At 43.8% G+C, this 19,677-nt stretch overlaps 1 protein-coding gene across 8 annotated transcripts in view; it reads left to right on the top strand.

Moving 5' to 3' along the window:
* The window catches only part of FZD3 (frizzled class receptor 3), an 85,429-nt gene that overhangs the window by 1,251 nt on the left and 64,501 nt on the right, over positions 1-19,677 (top strand). For 4 of the 8 annotated variants that reach the window (XM_075923277.1, XM_075923276.1, XM_075923271.1 and 1 more), the window contains exon 2: positions 3,438-3,952. In XM_075923277.1, the coding sequence (XP_075779392.1) occupies positions 3,767-3,952 (186 nt within the window). In that variant the 5' untranslated portion in view covers positions 3,438-3,766. Of the gene's footprint in view, positions 1-844; positions 940-3,437; positions 3,953-16,546; positions 16,615-18,618; positions 18,685-18,894; positions 18,983-19,677 lie in introns of those variants that run through there. The other 4 variants (XM_075923274.1, XM_075923273.1, XM_025181488.2 and 1 more) reach the window with 4 other exon arrangements.

The raw sequence follows: 19,677 nt of genomic DNA, 5'->3' as shown, positions 1-19,677 counted from the left end.
AGGCTGCGGTGTGTTGATGGGGAGCTTCTCCCTTCCACCCCGGCCCCACCCCACCTGGACCCACAATGGAGTGTGGAGGGGAGAGACTCTGAGTAGGTTGGGGGAAGAGTATGTGGCAGGGTCCCCCCTATTTAGTCTGTAATTGAAATGGAGTGTATGGGGAAAATATAGTTTGGTTCCCCCTCCCTCATTCTAACACTAGAATGAGGGGGGATATAGTGTGTTCTCTCCTCTCTGTAACTGCAATGGGGGAAGGTGTGTGGTGGGTGTCTTCCATATCTTATTGAAATGGGAGGGGATGTAGTGGGGCTTTCCACTTAATTTGTAACAGAAATGGAGTAGGAGAAAATTGCCTTGTGGTTTCTGTACCCCTGACTGTAATTAAAGTGGACTGTTGGGAGTGCCCTCCCCCCACATTCTTCCTGTATCAGAAGTGGCTGTGGGGAGGGAGTCTGAAGTTGTGGTGATGTTCCCCAATAGTTGTACTTGAAGGAGTATATGTATAAAGGGGGAAATACAGTTTTAGTCCTCTGTCAGGAATCCGAGTAGACTGATAGGGAGTGAGGAATACTTTGTGTTTCTTCCCTGGTAACTGGATTGGTGAGGCTAAGTCTCATACTGAAAATACTTCCTTTGCATTCCTCTTTGTGTTTGTGCTCCAGGAACACATCCATCTGTGCAGTCTTCCCATTCCTTAAATATGCTTGCTCTTGATCTCTCTGGCACTGTTAATTGTGAAACTTATTTTTTAATATGACTTTTATGCTTAAAGAGTTGGTACCCGTCATCTAAGATGTATGTAATAATATTCTTACTAAGACTTGATACAAGGGACAAATTGCATGTGGTTATAGTTAGTCTTTTGAAGTCCACAACTAACTGGCCAACTTGCTATTTCCAGATCCTCTGGCCTACAGTTTCTCTAACGTCTCAAGATAGGTGGGTTGGTGCCTCCTGATGCAATCACTAAAATAGATGAATGTGTGTGCAAGTATATTTTGTATGTTTCATACGTCTGATGAACAAAAAAAGCTAGTGTGGTCAGAAATATTGCCTCCAGGAAATGGAAAATTGTACTTATTCTTGTCTATACCAAAGTAAGGATGTTAAGGACTAGTTGACTCCCCCCTTCCTCCTTTTGCTGCCTTGGCATTTCAAAGGGGATCAACTGTGCACGCTACCCCATTGAAATGTGGAAGCAGCATTCCAAGGGGCAGTGCCATGGAGCCCGGGGTCAGCTGGGGTTTCCCCAGCTGACCCCGGGCTCCATGGCGCTGCCCTTTGGAAACATCAGGGCGGTGTTTCAAAGAGGCAGCTGCCACACAGCAGATCCCCAGCTCAGCTGTGTGGCACTGCCCCTTTAAAACGCCATCTCGGCGTTTCAAAGGGGCAGCGCTGTGGAGCCTGGAGTCAGCTTGGGACTCCCCAGATGATCCTGGGCTCCACGTGACATTTCAGCTGACCCCAGGTTCTAGGGAAATGCCACTCAGAACCTGGGATCAGCCGTGGAGTCCCCCACTGACCCTGGGCTCCATGAGGGCACTGTGGCTTTAAAACGCACAAGAGCCCTCGCTGGGGACTCTTGTACATTTCAAAGCTGGCTCCCAAGGCTGCATGTGGAATTCCACATTAATAATGGAGATTGCCTATCTCCTAGAACTGGAAGGGACCTTGCAAGGTCATTGAGTCCAGTCCCCTGCCTTCACAGCAGGACCAAGTACCATCCCTGATGAATTTTTTGCCCCAAATCCCTAAATGGCCTCCGCAAGGATTGAACTCACAACCCTGGGTTTAGTAGGCCAATGCTCAAACCACTGAGCTATCCCTCCCCCATTCGGGAGCTCTTGTAGGATTCAGAGGAGGAATGCGGGAGTAGTCAATGGAAATTCCATCGTCAACTTCACTAGTCAGTTAACTGCAATTTAACATCCTTATACCAAAGCATAAATCAGCTACTTCTAACTCTTGATTCTAGTTTAAAACTATTAGAATTCACAGTTGGGGTACAGGGACATATTTGGCTTTTCATATTGCAGTCCTTATGTTTTCTGCATTTTAGTTTTACTTAAGCGTTTTTCTTTTAAAGGTATGGATAGTTCAGGTTATAAATTCTGAATCTGTTAGCTCTAGCTTTAGTGTCAGTTTAACTACAGTTCTGGCCTTGCAAATAGTTTCTCTCAGTTTTATATAACTGTCTAGCAACATAAGATCTATGTAAAAACCCTACTTGTGCTATGGATTGTTGTTGTTGTGTAGTTGGTTAATTCATTGTAGGGGATCATACTGATGTGGGCCCCTTCAAAACAAGGGGCCTGGACGGTCACCCTGAATCATCCTACAGACGGGACAGTTCTGTATAAGAGAATGAAGTCATGTTGGGAGACCTTGACTAGAGGGAATCCAGTGCCTCTGTGTCTATGCATCAGTGCTTGAAGTAGTTCCCTGCTGCTGTTGCCTTGGTTCCCAGGCTTACTGAGGCAACAGCACTATGGTGTCATTTGATATGCTGATGCCTCAGAGCAGAGGCTTTTGCACAGTCTGATGCTGCTTAGAGTGCTAGTTAGCAGAAGCGGTAGTACTAGGGCAGCCAATCCTCTACTGTCTCCACTTGTTTCTCTTCTAAAACTCTGTTGCCAAGGGCCCTTTCTATGTCTACTCTTTTATATTCCAGCTCATCTGCTCGGTGTGGCTAAAGGTTCTTCCAGGGAATAGGCATGAGCGCGACTGTTGAGTCACAGGCCAGCTTAATCTTAAAACATAAGTAGCTGATTTGAGCAGTCCTGCAACATAATTCAATTAGATTATCTTGAATAAAGAATAACTATTTTTCTTTCAAAATTAGTCTGCTTGAGATTTATCACTGTATGTATTGAATTGCTTAGAGAAATAAAATCCAAAACTTAAAAATTGATCAATTTAAATGTTTCATCTGTGAACACTTGTAAATATTCTGCTAAAAATAACTACATAGAAAACTCAGTTGCTCTCTGAAGAATTACGGTTCCAAATTTGTAAATTCAGTTGCAGGTGGGAACTCTGCCTTTGTGAGTAACAGTGGCAGAGTCCATTGAACTATTTTTCCATTGACCTAACTGACTCAACCAGAGTTTAGGTCATCGGCATGGCTGTGCTCTCAGAGGTGTGGATTTTTTTACACGTCTGAGTGCTGTAGCTGGCTTGTTGCAAGTTTTAATATAGACTAGGCCTTAATGTGTGTGGAATTATTTAGGATTCATCACATAGAAACACTGGCACTTATACTTTGCTTCCTTCCCTGTTGAAAGAGCAGGCTATTTTTGGAACATTAGCCCTTTTGGTCTTGTAGAGAATAATTTATTTGTGTTCTGCTAATATTGTTGTATATTAATGAACTAAAGTTTAATTTTGAAGTTAACTGAACTATAGTGGGTTTACTGGTTTGTTTGTTTGTTTTTTAGGCTGTTTCATAAAAGAAGTACAGCTCAGCTCTGTTTTACCAGGATGGATTCTATCCTGTGGGAATGTGGTTAATCAACTTGACACATTCACCTAATACAATGTATATAATGTGAAAAGAAGAGATGTGCCATCTGTATCTGAAGTCTTCTGATGGACTGAGTGAATAAGACTGTCAGCACAAATTTTATTTCAATTTTTGAAGAATCTTAACAAACAAGCAGCAAAAATACTGGCATTAAAGCTAAACCTTCAGTACATGTGTATATGAAAGTTTACATTGAGTAATCTGACAGGTCTCAGTAACTGGCTCCCATTCACATGTTCAAGGATGGCAACTAGCTTGATCTGCACTCTTTTGTTCTTGGATGTTTTGGTGGGGCATTCAAGTGGACACAGTCTGTTTTCTTGTGAGCCCATCATCTTGAGGATGTGTCAAGACCTGCCTTACAATACCACTTTTATGCCTAATCTTTTGAATCATTATGACCAGCAAACAGCAGCATTAGCAATGGAGGTAAGAATTAGTCTTTCTTTCAAAAATATGTTTGTTTGTAGGCCTTTAATTGATCATGCGATTATTTTGTAGTTGGAATTGATGAGAAGGAGAGTTATATAAAATATGTATTATGTTTCAGTATTCTGCCTGTTGTCTTATTATTTTGAAAAGTGTAAAGTGTCCACATGCCGTTTGCATTACAAATATTCCATAAAATGTACTTATAAGAATTACTACAAATGTGTAACCACATTCATACATACATGAACAATAATTACATCTCTTTGCATTCAAAAGTACTCAAGGGTTCAAGCTTTACATATTTTTGGCCTATTGAGAGTGCATATTTGAAATGTCATCAAAAGGTAGTTTAAAGCACTTTTCAATAAACTACTTTTATACAGTAATGCTAAACAACCAGTGGAGGACATAGTTACAAAAATAAATCCTTCTGACGTTCTATGGTTGGATGGAAGAATATGTTTGCATCCTTAGTTAGTACAGGTTGTGTTGTCCATTGTTCTGTTGAATAAATTCACAAACTAGTCGGGTAGCTTCTAGTTATGTTGCTTTCTCAGGTTACAATAATATTTGTGTGGCAAATCATTCCTTTTGATCTTCTTCTGTTCAGTATCCCAGCAGACAGATTGGTAAACTTAAACATTTTTTGATATTGTAAAGGTACCTTACTATTCTTTACCTATAGAATAACCCAGCTAGTCTTGTCTAGATTTATCTGCCTTGATTGCCTCTCCCCCAGCTTTTTGTAGGACTGCAGTACCTCATGCAGTATATTCATTTATAGTATAACGATCATTCCTGCTAATTTGCCTGATCTGTTCGTGAATATCTCTTGTAGAAGGTTGAAGCACCATCACTTGGGAGTCTTTTCTACTGCCCCCCTTGTTTGACTATTAGGACTCTCTTGTCCTACCATTCACAGTGTCTCAGTAATTCTCTTCCATAGAGCTTAGCTGTAATTTGATCAAAGTCAGTGGGAGTTTGAATGCTAGTTGACTTTCCAATAGTACTGTGAAGGAATTGCACACACAATCCTATTCTCGCATTTTGTGTAAGGTATTGTTCCTATCTTTTTTTTTTTTTTTCTCTCTCTCACTCTACGTCCCATCTAAGCTGTGAGATTGTGTTCTTTGTGTGATACCAACAGGTAATATTAGTACTTTATTATATGGAATTTGATTCCATGTTTTGCCTCTTTTAAATGTATAACTATTGCACTTGATTAACTATAGTACATGCTTTTTTGTGCCCCAGCAGGCTCCTGGGAGCCCTGGACATGCTCCCTGTGAGAGCCAGTGGGCTTTCGGAGGGGCTTAAGGCTGGGACATGGGTCTGGAAAAGTGTGGCAATGTGAGCCACGCGGTGAGGTGCAGCTCCCAGAGCAGGCTTCCTGCCACAAGCCTTGTCCCGGGTACCTGCAGCTTTAAGAGCTGCCAGGAGACAGGAACTATAGAGCAGTGGTCCCCAACGCGGTGCCCGCGGGCCCCATGGCGCCCGCCGGGGCATTTGTAGGCGCCCGCCGACAACCCGGGCTGGCTCCCCCCTCCCCCCCCCGGCGCGCGGCGCACTGGAGGCGCCGGCCCTAGGCGCGCGACACGCACCGGCGCCTGGTGCGCGGCGCTTGGGCGGCCCCAGCCCCGGGGCACATGCGGGCGCGCGGCGCCGGTGCCGGCCCCAAGCATGCAGCTCGGGCGGCGGCGCCAGCCCCGGGCCCACGGCACAAGGGGCTCGGGCGGCCCTGGCCCTGGTGTGCCCCAGGATGCGCGGCCCCGCCCCCGGGCGCCCGGCGCATGAGTGGCCCCGCCCCCGGGCGCCCGGGAGCCCATAAAGGTTGGGGACCACTGCTATAGAGTTATGATGAGTGTGGATAGAGTGGCCAGCAGGGCACCTGTGTTATTTCCTGGAAGTCTCTTTTTTGAAAGAACTTCCTCCTCCATGTCCACGCATGCCTTGTTCCGAAAAAACTTTTCAGGAAAGGCGTTCTTCCTCGTAGAAAGAGGTTTATCGCCGTCAGAAAAAGCCTTCCGTCTTTCGACTTTTTGTTGAAAGAACACAATTGCAGTGTGGACGCAAGTATTGTTTTTCCGGAACAATGGACATTATTCCAGAAAAACACTGCAATGTAGACATACCCTCTGATACAGAGGCAGCACCACGGAGCAGCAGCTGGCTCTCTGGGAGCAGGATGGCAGGCAGGAACCAGCTGCTGCCCTGCATGTAACCCTTGAAATTTTCAGCAGTTATATGGTTAATCAATTACATACATTTTAACATCTTCGTTCTCTTCCAGTATGGAATATCTCCTAGGAAATCACTTGACTAAGCATTTTGTTCGGACTAGGCATTCATTGTAAAGTATTCAATACTTAATACACATATAACCAGATGAACAGTTAAAGAAATTTCTTTTTGAGGCAGGATGTGATTCTCATCTTCTGGTGACAGGCCTCAGAGGCTTAAGCATTACTCTCTCAACATTTTTCAGTGATGATCAGTGTGATGCAGGCTTTCAGTAGCAATCTTACATGGCATCCTTTGACAAACTTTAGAATGGGTTAGCAGCCTTTCTGAAGTGACATGCCAAGATTTAATCCTCCTGCCCTGGGCCATGGCACTCTTCCGGGGGAGTGCGGGAGGAAATAGGCTCTCTCCACTGCATGCCCCATGGACTACCTGGGTCAATGCAAACCTTTCCATGGACTACCAGCTACCAGTTGCTAATGGAAACTCACCCTTAATTACATAATCACGCCGGAGCTATTTTGCTAGTGCTGCAGCTAGGGAGAACAGTTTAATTTAAATTATTAAACAGATTAAGTGTTTTAACTTTCTCGTGTTAGTTTATCAAACTTCATTTTAAATAAAATAAAATATTATATCCAATACACAAGCTTTCAATGTTTTCCTTATGGCAAGGGTGGGGAACCTTTTTTAGGTTGGGGGTCACTGTTCCACAGAAAAATCAGTTGGGGACCACACACATGAGAAGCAAAAAATCTCTTCCCAAAGCCCCCAACCCTCACTGATATGGTCCCCAACTGCGACACTTCACTCTTCTGGCACTCCAGTCCCCACAGGGTGAGGAGAAGGAACAGGAAACGCTGAGGTTCAGGGCTTCCCATAGGCCAGATTTACTTTTCTGGGGTTCCAGAGTTAGTGGATTTTGTGGACCCTGTTAGGCTCTTGGGTGGGAACAAAAATGAGGCATTCAAGGTGTGGGACAGCAGCTAGCGAGTGGGATATGGATGCAGGATCTGTGTGGGAGGTGGGGAGCAAGACAGGGTGAGGAGGGTAGGATCTGGAAGAGAGTTGGATGGCAGGAGAGGGTGTGGGATGGGGGTACAAGAGGGAGTTTGGGGACAGGAGGGAGTTGGGGTAGTAACACAGAAAAGGTGAGAGGGTGAGAATGCAGCCAAATAGCTAATTGGGGAGAGAGGCAAAGAAGTGGGGACTAAAGAAAGTGCAGTTTCTGCAAAGTAAAATTGTATCCCCCCCTCACATCTTCCTTCTGCTCCGGCTTCGCTCAGCCCCATGATTCCCTCCTTGTCCCCGCAGCCTGATCCCCTGCATTGCACCATGCCCCTCAGTGCGATCTCTGCCCCTTCCCATTCTGCCACCGTATCCTTTTTCACCCTCCCCTTTTGTCCCCACATCCCTGTGCCTCCAGCACACTCACTGCCAGAGCAGCAGTCCTAGGACTTGCAACACTGGAGCAAGGAGAGGAAGGGGGGGGGAGAGGAGGGCAGAGTCTCTACTGTGCCCGGCCCAGCCCTTTGCCTGCAGGTTGCAGCTCTGGAGATGGGGCAGGCAAAGCCCAAGGCTGGCTCCAGCCCAGCTAGGTGCAGTGGGGCGCTGGGAAAGGGGCTCCCTGCTCCCACACAGAGCCCACTGGGAGTAGCATGGCACAGCCCTGGCCCTTATGCACCACATATGCCAGCTGCCCAGTTCCAGCTCTGCTGGTCAGGCCCTGCCACACCCCCACTCCCATCAACTCCCGAAGCAGAAAGCAGTGCCAGGAACATGGGCATGCCTCTCCTTCACCCCCTCCCTCAATAGGAAGCCAGAGCTGGTACTTTCAGTCTGCAGCTGTGTGGCTGAGGCTGGAGCCACAGCACTGGCTCCCCGCTACATGGGGAGGAGGGGTTGGGCTGAGCTCCCGCCCAGTGTGCCAGTAAAAGTCTGCTCACGTGCTACTTGTGGCATACACGTCAGGGGTTGCCGACCCCTGCTATAGAAGCTAGATCCAGAGAGTCTTGTGCCTTTGACAATGGGCACCAGGAGTTTCGTAGGTCATATTCACCTTACAGTGATTTCCTTTAGACACTTTCCTGGCTCACTTATGAGACTGTCATGTGGGAGTATGCTCCGTTTCATTCCTTGAATAGCCTTTATCATAACCATAAAGTAAAGACAAGATAATCCATGTTTTTGTGACTGGATCTGTGTGTCTGTTTGCATCATCCTGACTGAAAAAAGGAAAATGGATACATTACAGACTGGATGATAAATGAAACCTTAAGAATTTGTGGAACTGTGATTGTATCCTCCCCTCCTGTTTACTCTCAGGAAAGATAAAGCCATAAGCTTCCTACTCTGCTCCTTCAATAAGGCCTTTTGAAATCTGGAAGGGGACGGGGGAAGAGTTTATTCATTCAAGGGACTAGAAGGTAATTCTGTCATAAAGGATCTCTTAGCTGAATTGGTTATTTTGACTGCTGACACATGCCACCTATTACAGCAAAATATCTGTCCAAGTCCACTCTTAAATATTAGACCAAGGTGAAAATTGTTACATATCTTCTCTCCTAAATGGAGCAATGGTAAACTGAATAGATTTCTCTAAATTTGCATACTGTGAATAGTTTACTAATTTGCAATATTAAGAAAAATAAATCTATTTGTGGGCATTGGATTATGCACCCAACTGGAAAACACTTTTCAAAGCACATTTAAATAAATAAAAATAGTAATAAAAAAAAACCTTATGTGCTGTGCTGCTCTGGATTAAATCATATTGGTCATGTTGAGCTGTCCAAATTGTTGAGCATCGCCACTAGGAGCTGTCCAGCACTGATGAATACCAATTATTCATGTGCAAATTGTAAATGTGTGTACTATTTTAGAACAACCAATATTTTTTATGTATTCAAAGCTCTTTATGTCTGAAAATGCAGAAAATGTGTCTGTACACAGTTTATGGATTTTTTTTCCCCCTCATTTGTATCAGTTCCTGTAAGTGAAATGCAGGTAGTGGATCCATGTTTTTAGGAAAAATTTTAGAACTCCTGCCTTGTGTGGATTGCGCTAACATATTAAATCGTGGATAATCATCATACATGATGCCATGGATCATCTCATTCTCATTTGGGAAAGAGTTATCTTATGGTTTATTTTTCATATCTAAAAGTGACTAGCAAAATACTATAATTTTAATGCAATTTAGCATTTGTAATCAAAGTTAGGACATAGGCTGGTTGTATGGATTTGACTGTGAATTACCAGCAGTCCATTCTTCCTCTCAGGTCTCCATCCTTATCCCTAATCAAGCTGATTCTACAGCCTTCAATTCACAATTACACAATCTGTAGTATGACATGTACACAGCTAGATTAAATGCCTCTAAATTTAGTTAATATAAGGTTGCCCTCAGGCTTCTAGTGTCCTTCCAGAATGGCTAGCCTTAAACCTCTGGAAACAAGAATTTACAAAGATTAAGGTACAGCCTATCTGTTCAGTGAAACCTTCTCAGCTCTTTTGAGCAACACACTAATGACACATTAGCACTCTACATTCATAGGTGGACAAAGCATATGAGTACCTCTAATAGAGAGGCAGCAGCACAGAGGGTGATGGGGGGGCAGATGGGAGCCAATACAGGTGAGGAGCCAGCTTTCAAGCAAGCCCTCTGCACATGCTGACTCCATGGACCCACCTGCCCCTCCTTGCTGCCTCTCACAGATGCAAGGGAAGTCAGGCAGGAGCTGGTGCTCCTTGTTTCTTGGCTGAAACAGACTAACAGGGCTACCTCTCTGATGCCTGTCACAGAAGATGGAAGCAGTTCAGGATGAGAGGCTGTTACTGAGGCAGTAACCCAGGAGTCTATTCAGAATTGGAGTACTAAACCTGATGGAACTAGAATGCATACTAGTTTCAGGCTAAAGTGGTGTAACAGAAAAAGTGAAGATTACCTTGCATTGTGAGATGCGTGGAATCTGTTTAATCTGAGCAGTTACACTAAATGACATAGAAAGGCATGATCCAAGGAGAAGACCAGCATAATTTAGGGCAGAGATGGGTAAGAGCCTGTCGGGGCCAAATTTGGCCTGCCTAGCTCTTTTACCCAGGCCACATGGCAGTTCCTGACCCCGCCCCTTAATGCATTGCCTGGGACCTGGGATGTGTGAGCCCTTTCAACTGGTTTTATTTAAAGGGCTCGTGTGACCCCGCAGCTGTCAGGAAACAGCCGCAGGAAGGCGCAAGCATTTTAAATAGAAGCAGTTAAAAGGGCTCTTGAGTCCCAGCTCCCAGGCAACACACTAGCAGCGAGGCCTGGAGCAGGGAGCCCTTGAAATAGCAGGAGTTGAAAGGGCTCACAGCTCCCAACCCCTGCTGACGTGATGCCTGGAAGCTGCATGGGAGGCGGGATCTCTTTCATTTTTCAAATGGCACCTTTTCAAAAACTATTGCCCACCCCTGATGTAGGGGAACTGGTGAGGTGTCTAAAGCTAAAATTTTCAGTGCTGCAAGGAAGAGTGGTAGGGTGATGAGCAGACCTTTGTCTTAGACAAATTAAAGGTTTTACATATTCAGATTGCTGGGTGCTCTGATAATCTCCACACAACTCTACTTGTCTGGTTTTGTAATCATGGCCTTGGTTTCCTTCTCCTGACCAATCAGCATTCTTTATCCCATTGGAATGCTGTAGATTTTCTAAAGAATAACTTCAGTCATATTGTATTCTGGTCTCTTAGACTCTCTATTTGGGATTATAAAATTCTACATAAATTCTTATTGCACAACTGTGATTAAAATCTTCAAAATATGAGGGATTGTGGGGGGGGGGGGGGGAAAGCTCATTTTAAGATATTTTTTTAAATAAAGGCACTGTTCACAGATGAAGGAAGACTGGAAAATGTACTCCTGGCTTGTTTGTGCCTTCCCGTATGCAAGGAAGAGGATAGTATTTTGCATTGAGATTAAACTGCAAATATAGAAACAAAATTTGGGTATTAATGGATATAAGGTCTTTTGGACTGCAATTTACTGTAAGCAAATGAAGATCATTGGTTTTATTTAAGAAAGCAATTTAAAGTAGGATGATCTGCATCTTAAACAACTTCTATTCACAATAGACTTGTTTTCAGGGTCATGGAGACAGATGGATCTGCTCTGTCCTGTGGCTAATTCTGCAGCATCTGGCAGAGACTTAAAAAGAATTGTTAGGAAAGTTGGAACACATACACAAACTTATTTCAAATAGTCAAATGATTGTTTTACATAAAATGTAGTCAAATGGTGTCAGTCATGGCCATGGGCTAACAGATTTTTTTAAAATTATTACTTCAATGTAGTGATGTCTTGTAGTGTTCCTTGCATTGCCATAAAGCAGAGGTGGGGACCCTAAGGCCAAGGGTCTGATGTGGCCCCTGGCTTGTCTGGATCCAACCCCCAAGGCTCGACTCTTCAGTGCTGGGGGGAGCCCCCGCACTGGTGCTCTGGCCCCCTCATTGGGCTAGCGCACACAAAATCTGGGCCTGGGCCCTTCAAGGTTCTGGTGTGTGAGGGGAATGTGAAGAATGTCTTTCTCATTTGGGGGCCACCTCAATGAGGATTGTGGGGTTTGTTTTTGTTTTTGCTTGAGTGCAACCCCCAACTGATTTTTCTATGGGTTAGCGGCTCCTGGCCCAAAAAAGATTCCCAACACTTGCCATAAAGGATGGTGACCCCTCCCTTCCATTCCTTTTCCTGTCCTGTCTCACCACAACACTCACAGCTTTTCTCTATTAGAAGAGAAATCTTTATATTAATTGAGTGTAATATTCAAGTAAATCTTTAAATCTGTCTCTCAAAAAAAAATCAAATTGCTTCCACTTCTAGGGAGTGCAGGGGGCTAACTTCTTGGGCTACCTTCTCCTTTCCTGCACATTTGTGAATTTCTTTAGATCACTAGTATGCTAAGAGCAGTGGTAAAATTTAAAGCAATTACAAGGACTGAGCTATGAAGACTCTCATTGGTCTTGGAGAAAAATCTCTAGCTCACTTCAGAAATGTGGATAAATGTTAGAGATTATGCTCTCCCTCAACAAAGGGCCACAGCATAGAATGAATTTGGCAGTTTCTTGATACTACAGTAGTATTGTAACCGCATGGCGTTTCCTATTTTGTTAATGAGATGATCAGTATGTTCCAGACTTACTCCAAAGGTTTTTTTAAAAAACAATAAAAAATGGAATGGTATGTAGATCTTCAGATTTTACTTTATAGATGAAAAATAAATTTAGCAATTCCACTTTTTGCTTCTGAAGAGAATTTAGACTTACAAGAAAGCATGTAAGAATTGATTAGATCAGTTTGAGTATTCTCCCACTGTGCACTATAATCCAATGCAGGTTATATTTGTTATGATGACTAGACCATCTGTGGCTTATCTCTAACAATTTGTGGAATTTAGATGGGATTTTTATCCTGTTTTTCATACTAAATTCAAACTGGATTTCTTACAATTTGCTTCCCTTCTATCCCTGCATGCTCACCCTCCTTCCTCACTCGTATCCCCCGCCCCAACACCTTCCATTATTTATTCTTGGTTCTAGACTTTTAATACTTCAGTCATCTGAAGAAGTGGGTTGTGCCCATGAAAACTCATGATATCATCTACATGCTTTGTTAATCTTTGAGGTGCTGCTAGACTATTAGCTGCTTTTTAAGTTTTTCCCGTTACAGACTAACTTGGCTACCCCTCTGAAGGTTTTGAATAAAGAAGATAGGTTTACAAATAAGATGTAGGCAGTTCTTAGCTGGTCAAAACTAATCACAATTTACCATCTGCTGTACTATTAATAGTGCATACAGTAAATTACAGCCTATCAAAGAAGTGAGTTTTAATGGACTTGAAGGCAGACAAGATGGTGGTTTAATGGATTTGTTTTTGAACAAATTTTTTAGTCCTCTGTGTTTGAGAGAGACCACATAGCTAAATTCATTATAAAAATGCTGAGGATCATGCTCAAGTTTTTGTCTCAGACATGCTTATTGTTTGTTTATGCATTCCCTCCCTCATGCTTGTTTTGTACTCTGCCACCTGAAAAAAAGAAAGAGTGTTGGGGACTTGTACAGGTTGTATTTCCCTTGACCAGGACTCTCTGGTCTGGCACTGACCATGGATGGTCCAGGACTGCAGAGCCCAGGAACAGGGAGGTCTGGCGGCAGGACAGGAACATGGTAGGGGGGACTGGCAACTCAGCCTGGAGCTCAGTGTGGGGGGCTGAGGGAGCAGGCAGCATAAATGGGAGTTCTGGCTCCAGTGGCCGGGAAGCTCTAGCCCCAGCAGCAGCCAGGGAGTTCTGGCCATGAGCTTCTGCCCCTCCACCCCAGCCCTCTGGTCCCGGCTCTGGCCACAGAGCTTCAGCCTTCCGGCCCCAGTCCTGGCTGCAGAACTCTGGTCCTGGCCATGGAGCCAAGCGGTTGCAGAGCTCTGGCTGTGGCACTTTGGCCCTGGCAGCAGCTAGAGAGCCCCGGGGGACTGGGACAGCAGCAAGGCCAGGCTGGAGCCCTAGCCGGGGGGCAGCATGGGCCATGAGGAGAGGGACCTCCCCTGGTCGGGCAAATCCCCTCATTCAGGATCAGTCAGGTCCTGAAGCTGCTGAACAAGGGAGGTCTAACGTGTAATTCTACTCACTGAGGATACTATGCCTATTTCCCATCCTTCCTAGCAGACCAAATATAACACTCGCTTGCAGCTTCTTGTGACACACCTACTCTAGATTCTTTGAGTGCTTTTTAGACACTGAAAATGGAAGAACTCTGCATTTCTCGGCAGTGCACTGCATTTTGCTGACTTGGAATGCCACACTTCTTAAGGCTTCAAGAACTGTCTCTAAAATAAGTTATTATTTATTCAAAAGAAAAAAAAGAAACTGGATCCCTGATCTTGTATTGCATGTTCTGTGAGGTATTGTGTGTGGAGATTAAATTAATTGTGTGTACTGAAGCTTTAAGGCAATGTATTCCTATGTATGGCCCAATTCTGCAATCTTCTGAGCTTCTTCCTGAGATAAACACCCTCAGCTCCCACTGAAGTCAGTGGAAGCAGAGTGCTCACTCTTACCAGTTTCATATTCATGTAACTATAATCAACACCATAAAAGTATATTCATGTGAGCATTGGAAGCGTAATGGGTAGCATGGCTGCCTTCTCAGCAATCTGGGTTCAGTTCCCAGCCAATGCAGGCTCTGCCTCTGCTCTTCCCTTAGGGTTCAAAAAATAACTAGATAAATTCATGGAGGTTAGGTCTTCCAATAGGTATTAGCCAGGATGAATAGGAATGGTGTCCCTTGCCTCTTTGTCAGAGGTATGAAAAGGGTGATAAGAGAGGGATCACTTGATGATGACCTGTTCTGTTCATTCCCTCTGGGGCATCTGTCATTGGTCACTGTCGGAAGACAGGATACTGACCTAGATGGACCTTTGTTCTGACCCAATATGGACATTCTTAAGATGTAAAACTGTTATTGTAAGGGATATAATTGGGCCTATGAGGTTTTTAAGTTTGAGTGTACAAATACAGTAAAAAATCTTTTTCTCGCAGTAAAGTGTGAAGAAGTGTGTACGTGTTTTGATGTTTGTGTATTTAGTAGCACCTTTCACACATTGTTTCCCATAATGTAGGTTTGGCCTTGATACGCCTACTATTTTCTCTATTCTGCAGAGCTCAGTTCCTATGGTTACCCAGCCCCTTTTGTTGTCACAAAGGTTGGCATTCTGATTCTCATGAGCCAAATTCTGCCCTTTGACTCTCTCCCCTTTCACATCCCTTGCTAAGCTTGGCCTGTTGCTACGCTTGAAGGCCTGACAGCAAGGGGGTTCCCATAGTAACAGGAATGAAAATCTAAAAGGAAGGAGACAGTGAATAGAAGTAAAAGGCCTGGTTAATTTGAATTTGAACAAGGAAGGAAGGCTCCTTGTAGTTCATCTTTGTGTATTGCAGGAACCTGAAATTTATCTTTTTTTAAAGTTGCTTTTCAATTTGTAAACTTGTTTGTATTCCCTGTTACTTGATTTATAGAACAAAAGTCGTCATGTTTGAGGCATTGAGCAACAAGAAACATCTTTCTTTTGAAATCGAAGGGCACGATTCTAATCAAGTAGATTTTGTTCCCTCCATAGAACCAAAACAGGATTTAATTTTTATTGTCTTTCTGCACCACTGTATGCATGTCTTTTGATTAATATTAATTTAAATGTTTTTGTTTGAGATACTTTTAATGTAAATGTTTGTGCACCCTTAAAAGCAGACATTATCTTATGAAGTAGTAAACATCAAGAGAGCAGAATACCTAGAAACGTATAAGTAAGGTCCTGTATAGTTGTATGCCTCCTGATGTAGAATAGTTTTCCTGCTATACATTTAGTGTTCTTTAGGTCTAATCTAGACATATGTAACTCTGTAATATAAAGGTATGGGGGAAAAGGTAGTAACTGGATTTTGGTGTCAAGCTTCAGAGGATTTATTGTGAACAATTAGGAAAAAATATATTTTTTCCAGATTACTAACAGTTAAAGTAGTATTGAAATTTGTACTTAGAGGTACTTAAAACCTTTTTTACACACTTAATTATTAGAATTAGGTCTCCGTATTTGTCACGCTAACTCTTCAGGACACAGTTGAATATTTCTAACCATGCAGAAGAAACATTTAGAAATACTCTTTTTTTGAAACTTTGCCCTCATAGTTTTTTTTGCTTCTTCTAGGATCCCTATGGGGGCTCCACTTAGATGTGTCACGGATCGGTGATTCTTAGTAACAGTCTCCCGGCCCCGGGTGCATGCCACACTATTGCGCAGTCACCTCCAAATGACAGTTGAGCACGTGCTGGCGGCCATTCTCTCAGTTCCTTCTTAACCGTCGCCAGTATCAGTCGCATAGTTTTTTTGCTTCATCTAGATAAAACGTCACAACCCTCCTGCAAACACCAAACTGTGGATGTGTATGTATATTGATACACTTTCTCAATTTTGGTTGTAGGCAATTTTTGAAGGTTAAAAAATTAAGTGCATAAGCTACCCCCTTTGTTTAGAACAATCTTAATTGTGTGACGTCATAAAAGCAAACAAGTATTCAAATCCATCAGTTGTTTCCTTTTTCTGACACTATGGGAGGGTAGGCTTTTTGTATCATCTGCAAGCTCTCAGGCTTTGAAAACTTAGGCTTCAACTCTCTTTTTCCATCCTACTTTGTATTCGTCCCTATTAGCCAAGGTAATGGGAGGTAGGGTAAGGGGCATTTAGTTGAACGCAGTATTGTCAAAGAACCATGCTTACTGGTCTGCTACAGAAGCAGCTAATCCCTTTGACTTCCTTTGGCTTCTCAGGGGCAACCGTCAGTGTGATGGATGTGAGGAAGTCTGTTGGACTGAGAGCTACCAGGCTTGTCTGTGAGGTATGGGGTAGATACTGCAGGAGGTGGGCACTAGGACTCAGAAGCAGAGTTTATAATAAAAAAAAATAGTGCACATGCTGACACCTATATTCCTGCCATCCCTTTTTGCCTCTTCTGAGGAGTAGGGGACAAACTGACCTGGAAAGTACTTCTGCTGTGATAAATCGCCTATGATTTTTCAGAGCAGAAGTGCCCTCTGACAAATGGACTCTGTGAACAGAGGTTTGCAGGATTGGATCTTTAATCACAATATAGTTATAAATATATGACTGCAAATTCATATCCATCATGTTAATTTGAAGGCTCTTATCCTATTCACCCTTTAACTTCTTGTTTATTTGAGCTAGTCACGTATATCACCCTACCATTGCATTCTGTTCAATCAGTTTGGTGCGCTAGTTGTTTACTTCTCTCTCAAACTATCCTGTATATCTAAGCTGGTAGAAAATCACTACCTACCTCTATTTAAGTACCTTGTGTCAGGCTGTCTGGAGTGGCCCACAAGTGAGAGTTCCAACTTCAGAACAGACAGTTATGAATCAGGATACATACTCCAATCTTGTTCAGAGTTGTATACAGTAATTCCTCGCTTAACACTGCCCACTTAACACGTTTTGGTGATAGCACGATTTTTTTTAGGGAACATTTTTCGAACAACACAACTGTCCCCACAATAACATGATTTCCCTGACCGGCCGGCCGGTTGCTGGCAGCCACGCGGGGCTTTCCTTGCCTCCCTGCAAAGTGACAGAGGTTCGCCGCTCACCGGGCTGTTCCCCAGCGACCCCCTCAGGCCGGATGCCTCACTCCCTCCCCTCCGCCCTCCCGCTTGCAGCTGGCAGCTGGGTTTCCCCAGCTGGTGGGTCGCCGGCAGCTGAGTGGAGCTTCCCCTGCCTCCTTGCATCCAGCGAGGAGAGGTCGCCAAAGAACAGTGCTGTGAGCTGCGAACCTCCGCCACTTTACAAGGAGGCAGGGGAAGCCCAGTGCAGCTGCCAGCAACTGGCCAGCTCAGGAAACCCAGCCACCAGCTGCAAGCTCCCTCCTCTACCCTCCCCTTTCCTTTCTCAGAGCCAAACACCTCCCCTACCTGCTATAACCCATGCCCCTTTCTCCCCCAACCTTATGTCCTGGTCCCAGCTGCTAACAAGTGCAGGCTGGAGCTGCGAGCGCAAACACAAACCCCACCTTTTCCATTATTTTCAATGGGAAGATTGACCCTGCATAACACGTTTTCACTTAGTACGATGATTTTCTGAAATGTATTTACCATGTTAAATGAGGAATTACTGTACTTGGATTTCACCAACTAAGAATCAAGTGGGAATTTCTTGGGCTCCCCTAGGGACTAGTCACTCTTGTCCAGTGAATAATAAGATGAAAGAAGGAAAATTAGCTTTAAAGACTTGGTTTTGAATGTTAAATTATTTTTGTGCAACCATATCACCTAAGGGCTCCAGTCATACATCAGAATCTCATTTGTACTAGGCTTTGTACAAACATAGTAAAAGGTGAGGTTTTCCCCAAGAAGCTTACAGTTTTTAAGTATTACATGAGAGATAAGATGTATATACGAATGGCCATATTGGGTCAGACCAAAGGTCCATCCAGCTCAGTACCCTGTCTGCTGACAGTGGCCAAGACAGGTGTCCTAGAGGGACTGAATCTAACAGTAATGATCAAGCGATCTCTCTCCTGCCATCCATCTCCAGCCTCTGTAGATCAGTGATTCTCAAACTTTTTGGCCCATGGCCCACCCCCCTCAATGCAAACCTTTCCATGGCTCACCCATGGTGACAAAATGCCGTAGCTTATTTCTAACTACCTTACATACTAAATTATTCATATTCGGTTACTGGAGCTATAACATAAGTATATAAGTAAGAAAGAAAGGAAATATTATTTATTAAACAGATTATTTTAAAACATTTTAAAGTTAAAGCGCTTAAAATAAAATATTAATTTACATCCAAAACAAAAAATTTAAAGATTGTCTTTATTTTGCAGGGATGGGGAACCTTTTTTGGGTTGGGGGCCACTGATTCACAGAAAAATCAGTCAGGGGCCACACAAGTGAGATGCAAAAGAAAACAACCTTCGCTGATGTAACCTCCAACTAGAGATGTTAGATATTGTGTATTCTACTAATCATGAACTTTTTCCTGGGTGTCTGGCTAGTAAGTCTTGCCACATCCTCAGGGTTCAGCTGATCGCCATATTTGGGGTCAGGAAGGAATTTTCCTCCTGGGTAGATTGGCTGAGGTTTTTTGCCTTCCTCTGTAGCATGGGGCATGGATCACTTGCTGGAGGATTCGCTGCATCTTGGGGGTCTTTAAACCATCATTTGAGGACTTCAGTATCTGACATATAGGTGAGAGGATTATTCCAGGAGTGGGTGGGTGAGATTCTGTGGCCTGCATTGTGCAGGGGGTCAGACTAGATGATCATAATGGTCCCTTCTGACCTTAACATCTATGAGTCTTATGTAGCCGCAACGCTTTTTAGTGGTTACATGGTTACTAAAATACTCCCTGCGAGCAGGGTAGAAGATGGGGCGGAGGTGGAGGCATGCTGATAGAATATACACATTCAGCAGATTACAAGCTTTTCAGCGACAGGTTACATGCCTCACTTTGCATAAAGCAGATTTAAGTTAAGTATATTCATATTCAGAAGAATATTTCGATAAACAGTATGGGGGTACATCACACTGAGTACGAGCAGCTGGAGTTCCTCTGTTGCAGTCAGAGTAGATGTAGCCAAATCACAGACTGATACATTTGGAGGAGGGATTAAAATGGGGCCCAGCTGGGCTCATAACACCTGGACCCTGAAATGTGAAGGGAAGAAACACTCACTTACTCTGGGGGCACTAAGGGTGTATCTACACTGCAGGGCTTAACTCGAAATAAGCTATGCAAATTGAGCTACATCAATTACGTAGAAATTGGGAGTGTCTACACTGCTTATTTTGAAATAGAGCACTCTTCCTCCAACTTCCCTTACTCCTCATACAATGAGGGTTACAGGAGTCAGTAAGAAGTCCTCCAGCTTGACAGTATTTCG

The sequence above is a fragment of the Pelodiscus sinensis genome, chromosome 3, assembly GCF_049634645.1.
Source record: "Pelodiscus sinensis isolate JC-2024 chromosome 3, ASM4963464v1, whole genome shotgun sequence".
NCBI classification, from domain to species: Eukaryota; Metazoa; Chordata; order Testudines; family Trionychidae; genus Pelodiscus; species Pelodiscus sinensis.
Note: the sequence above shows the minus strand (reverse complement) of the source record. Positions and strands in the feature narration are given on the sequence as shown.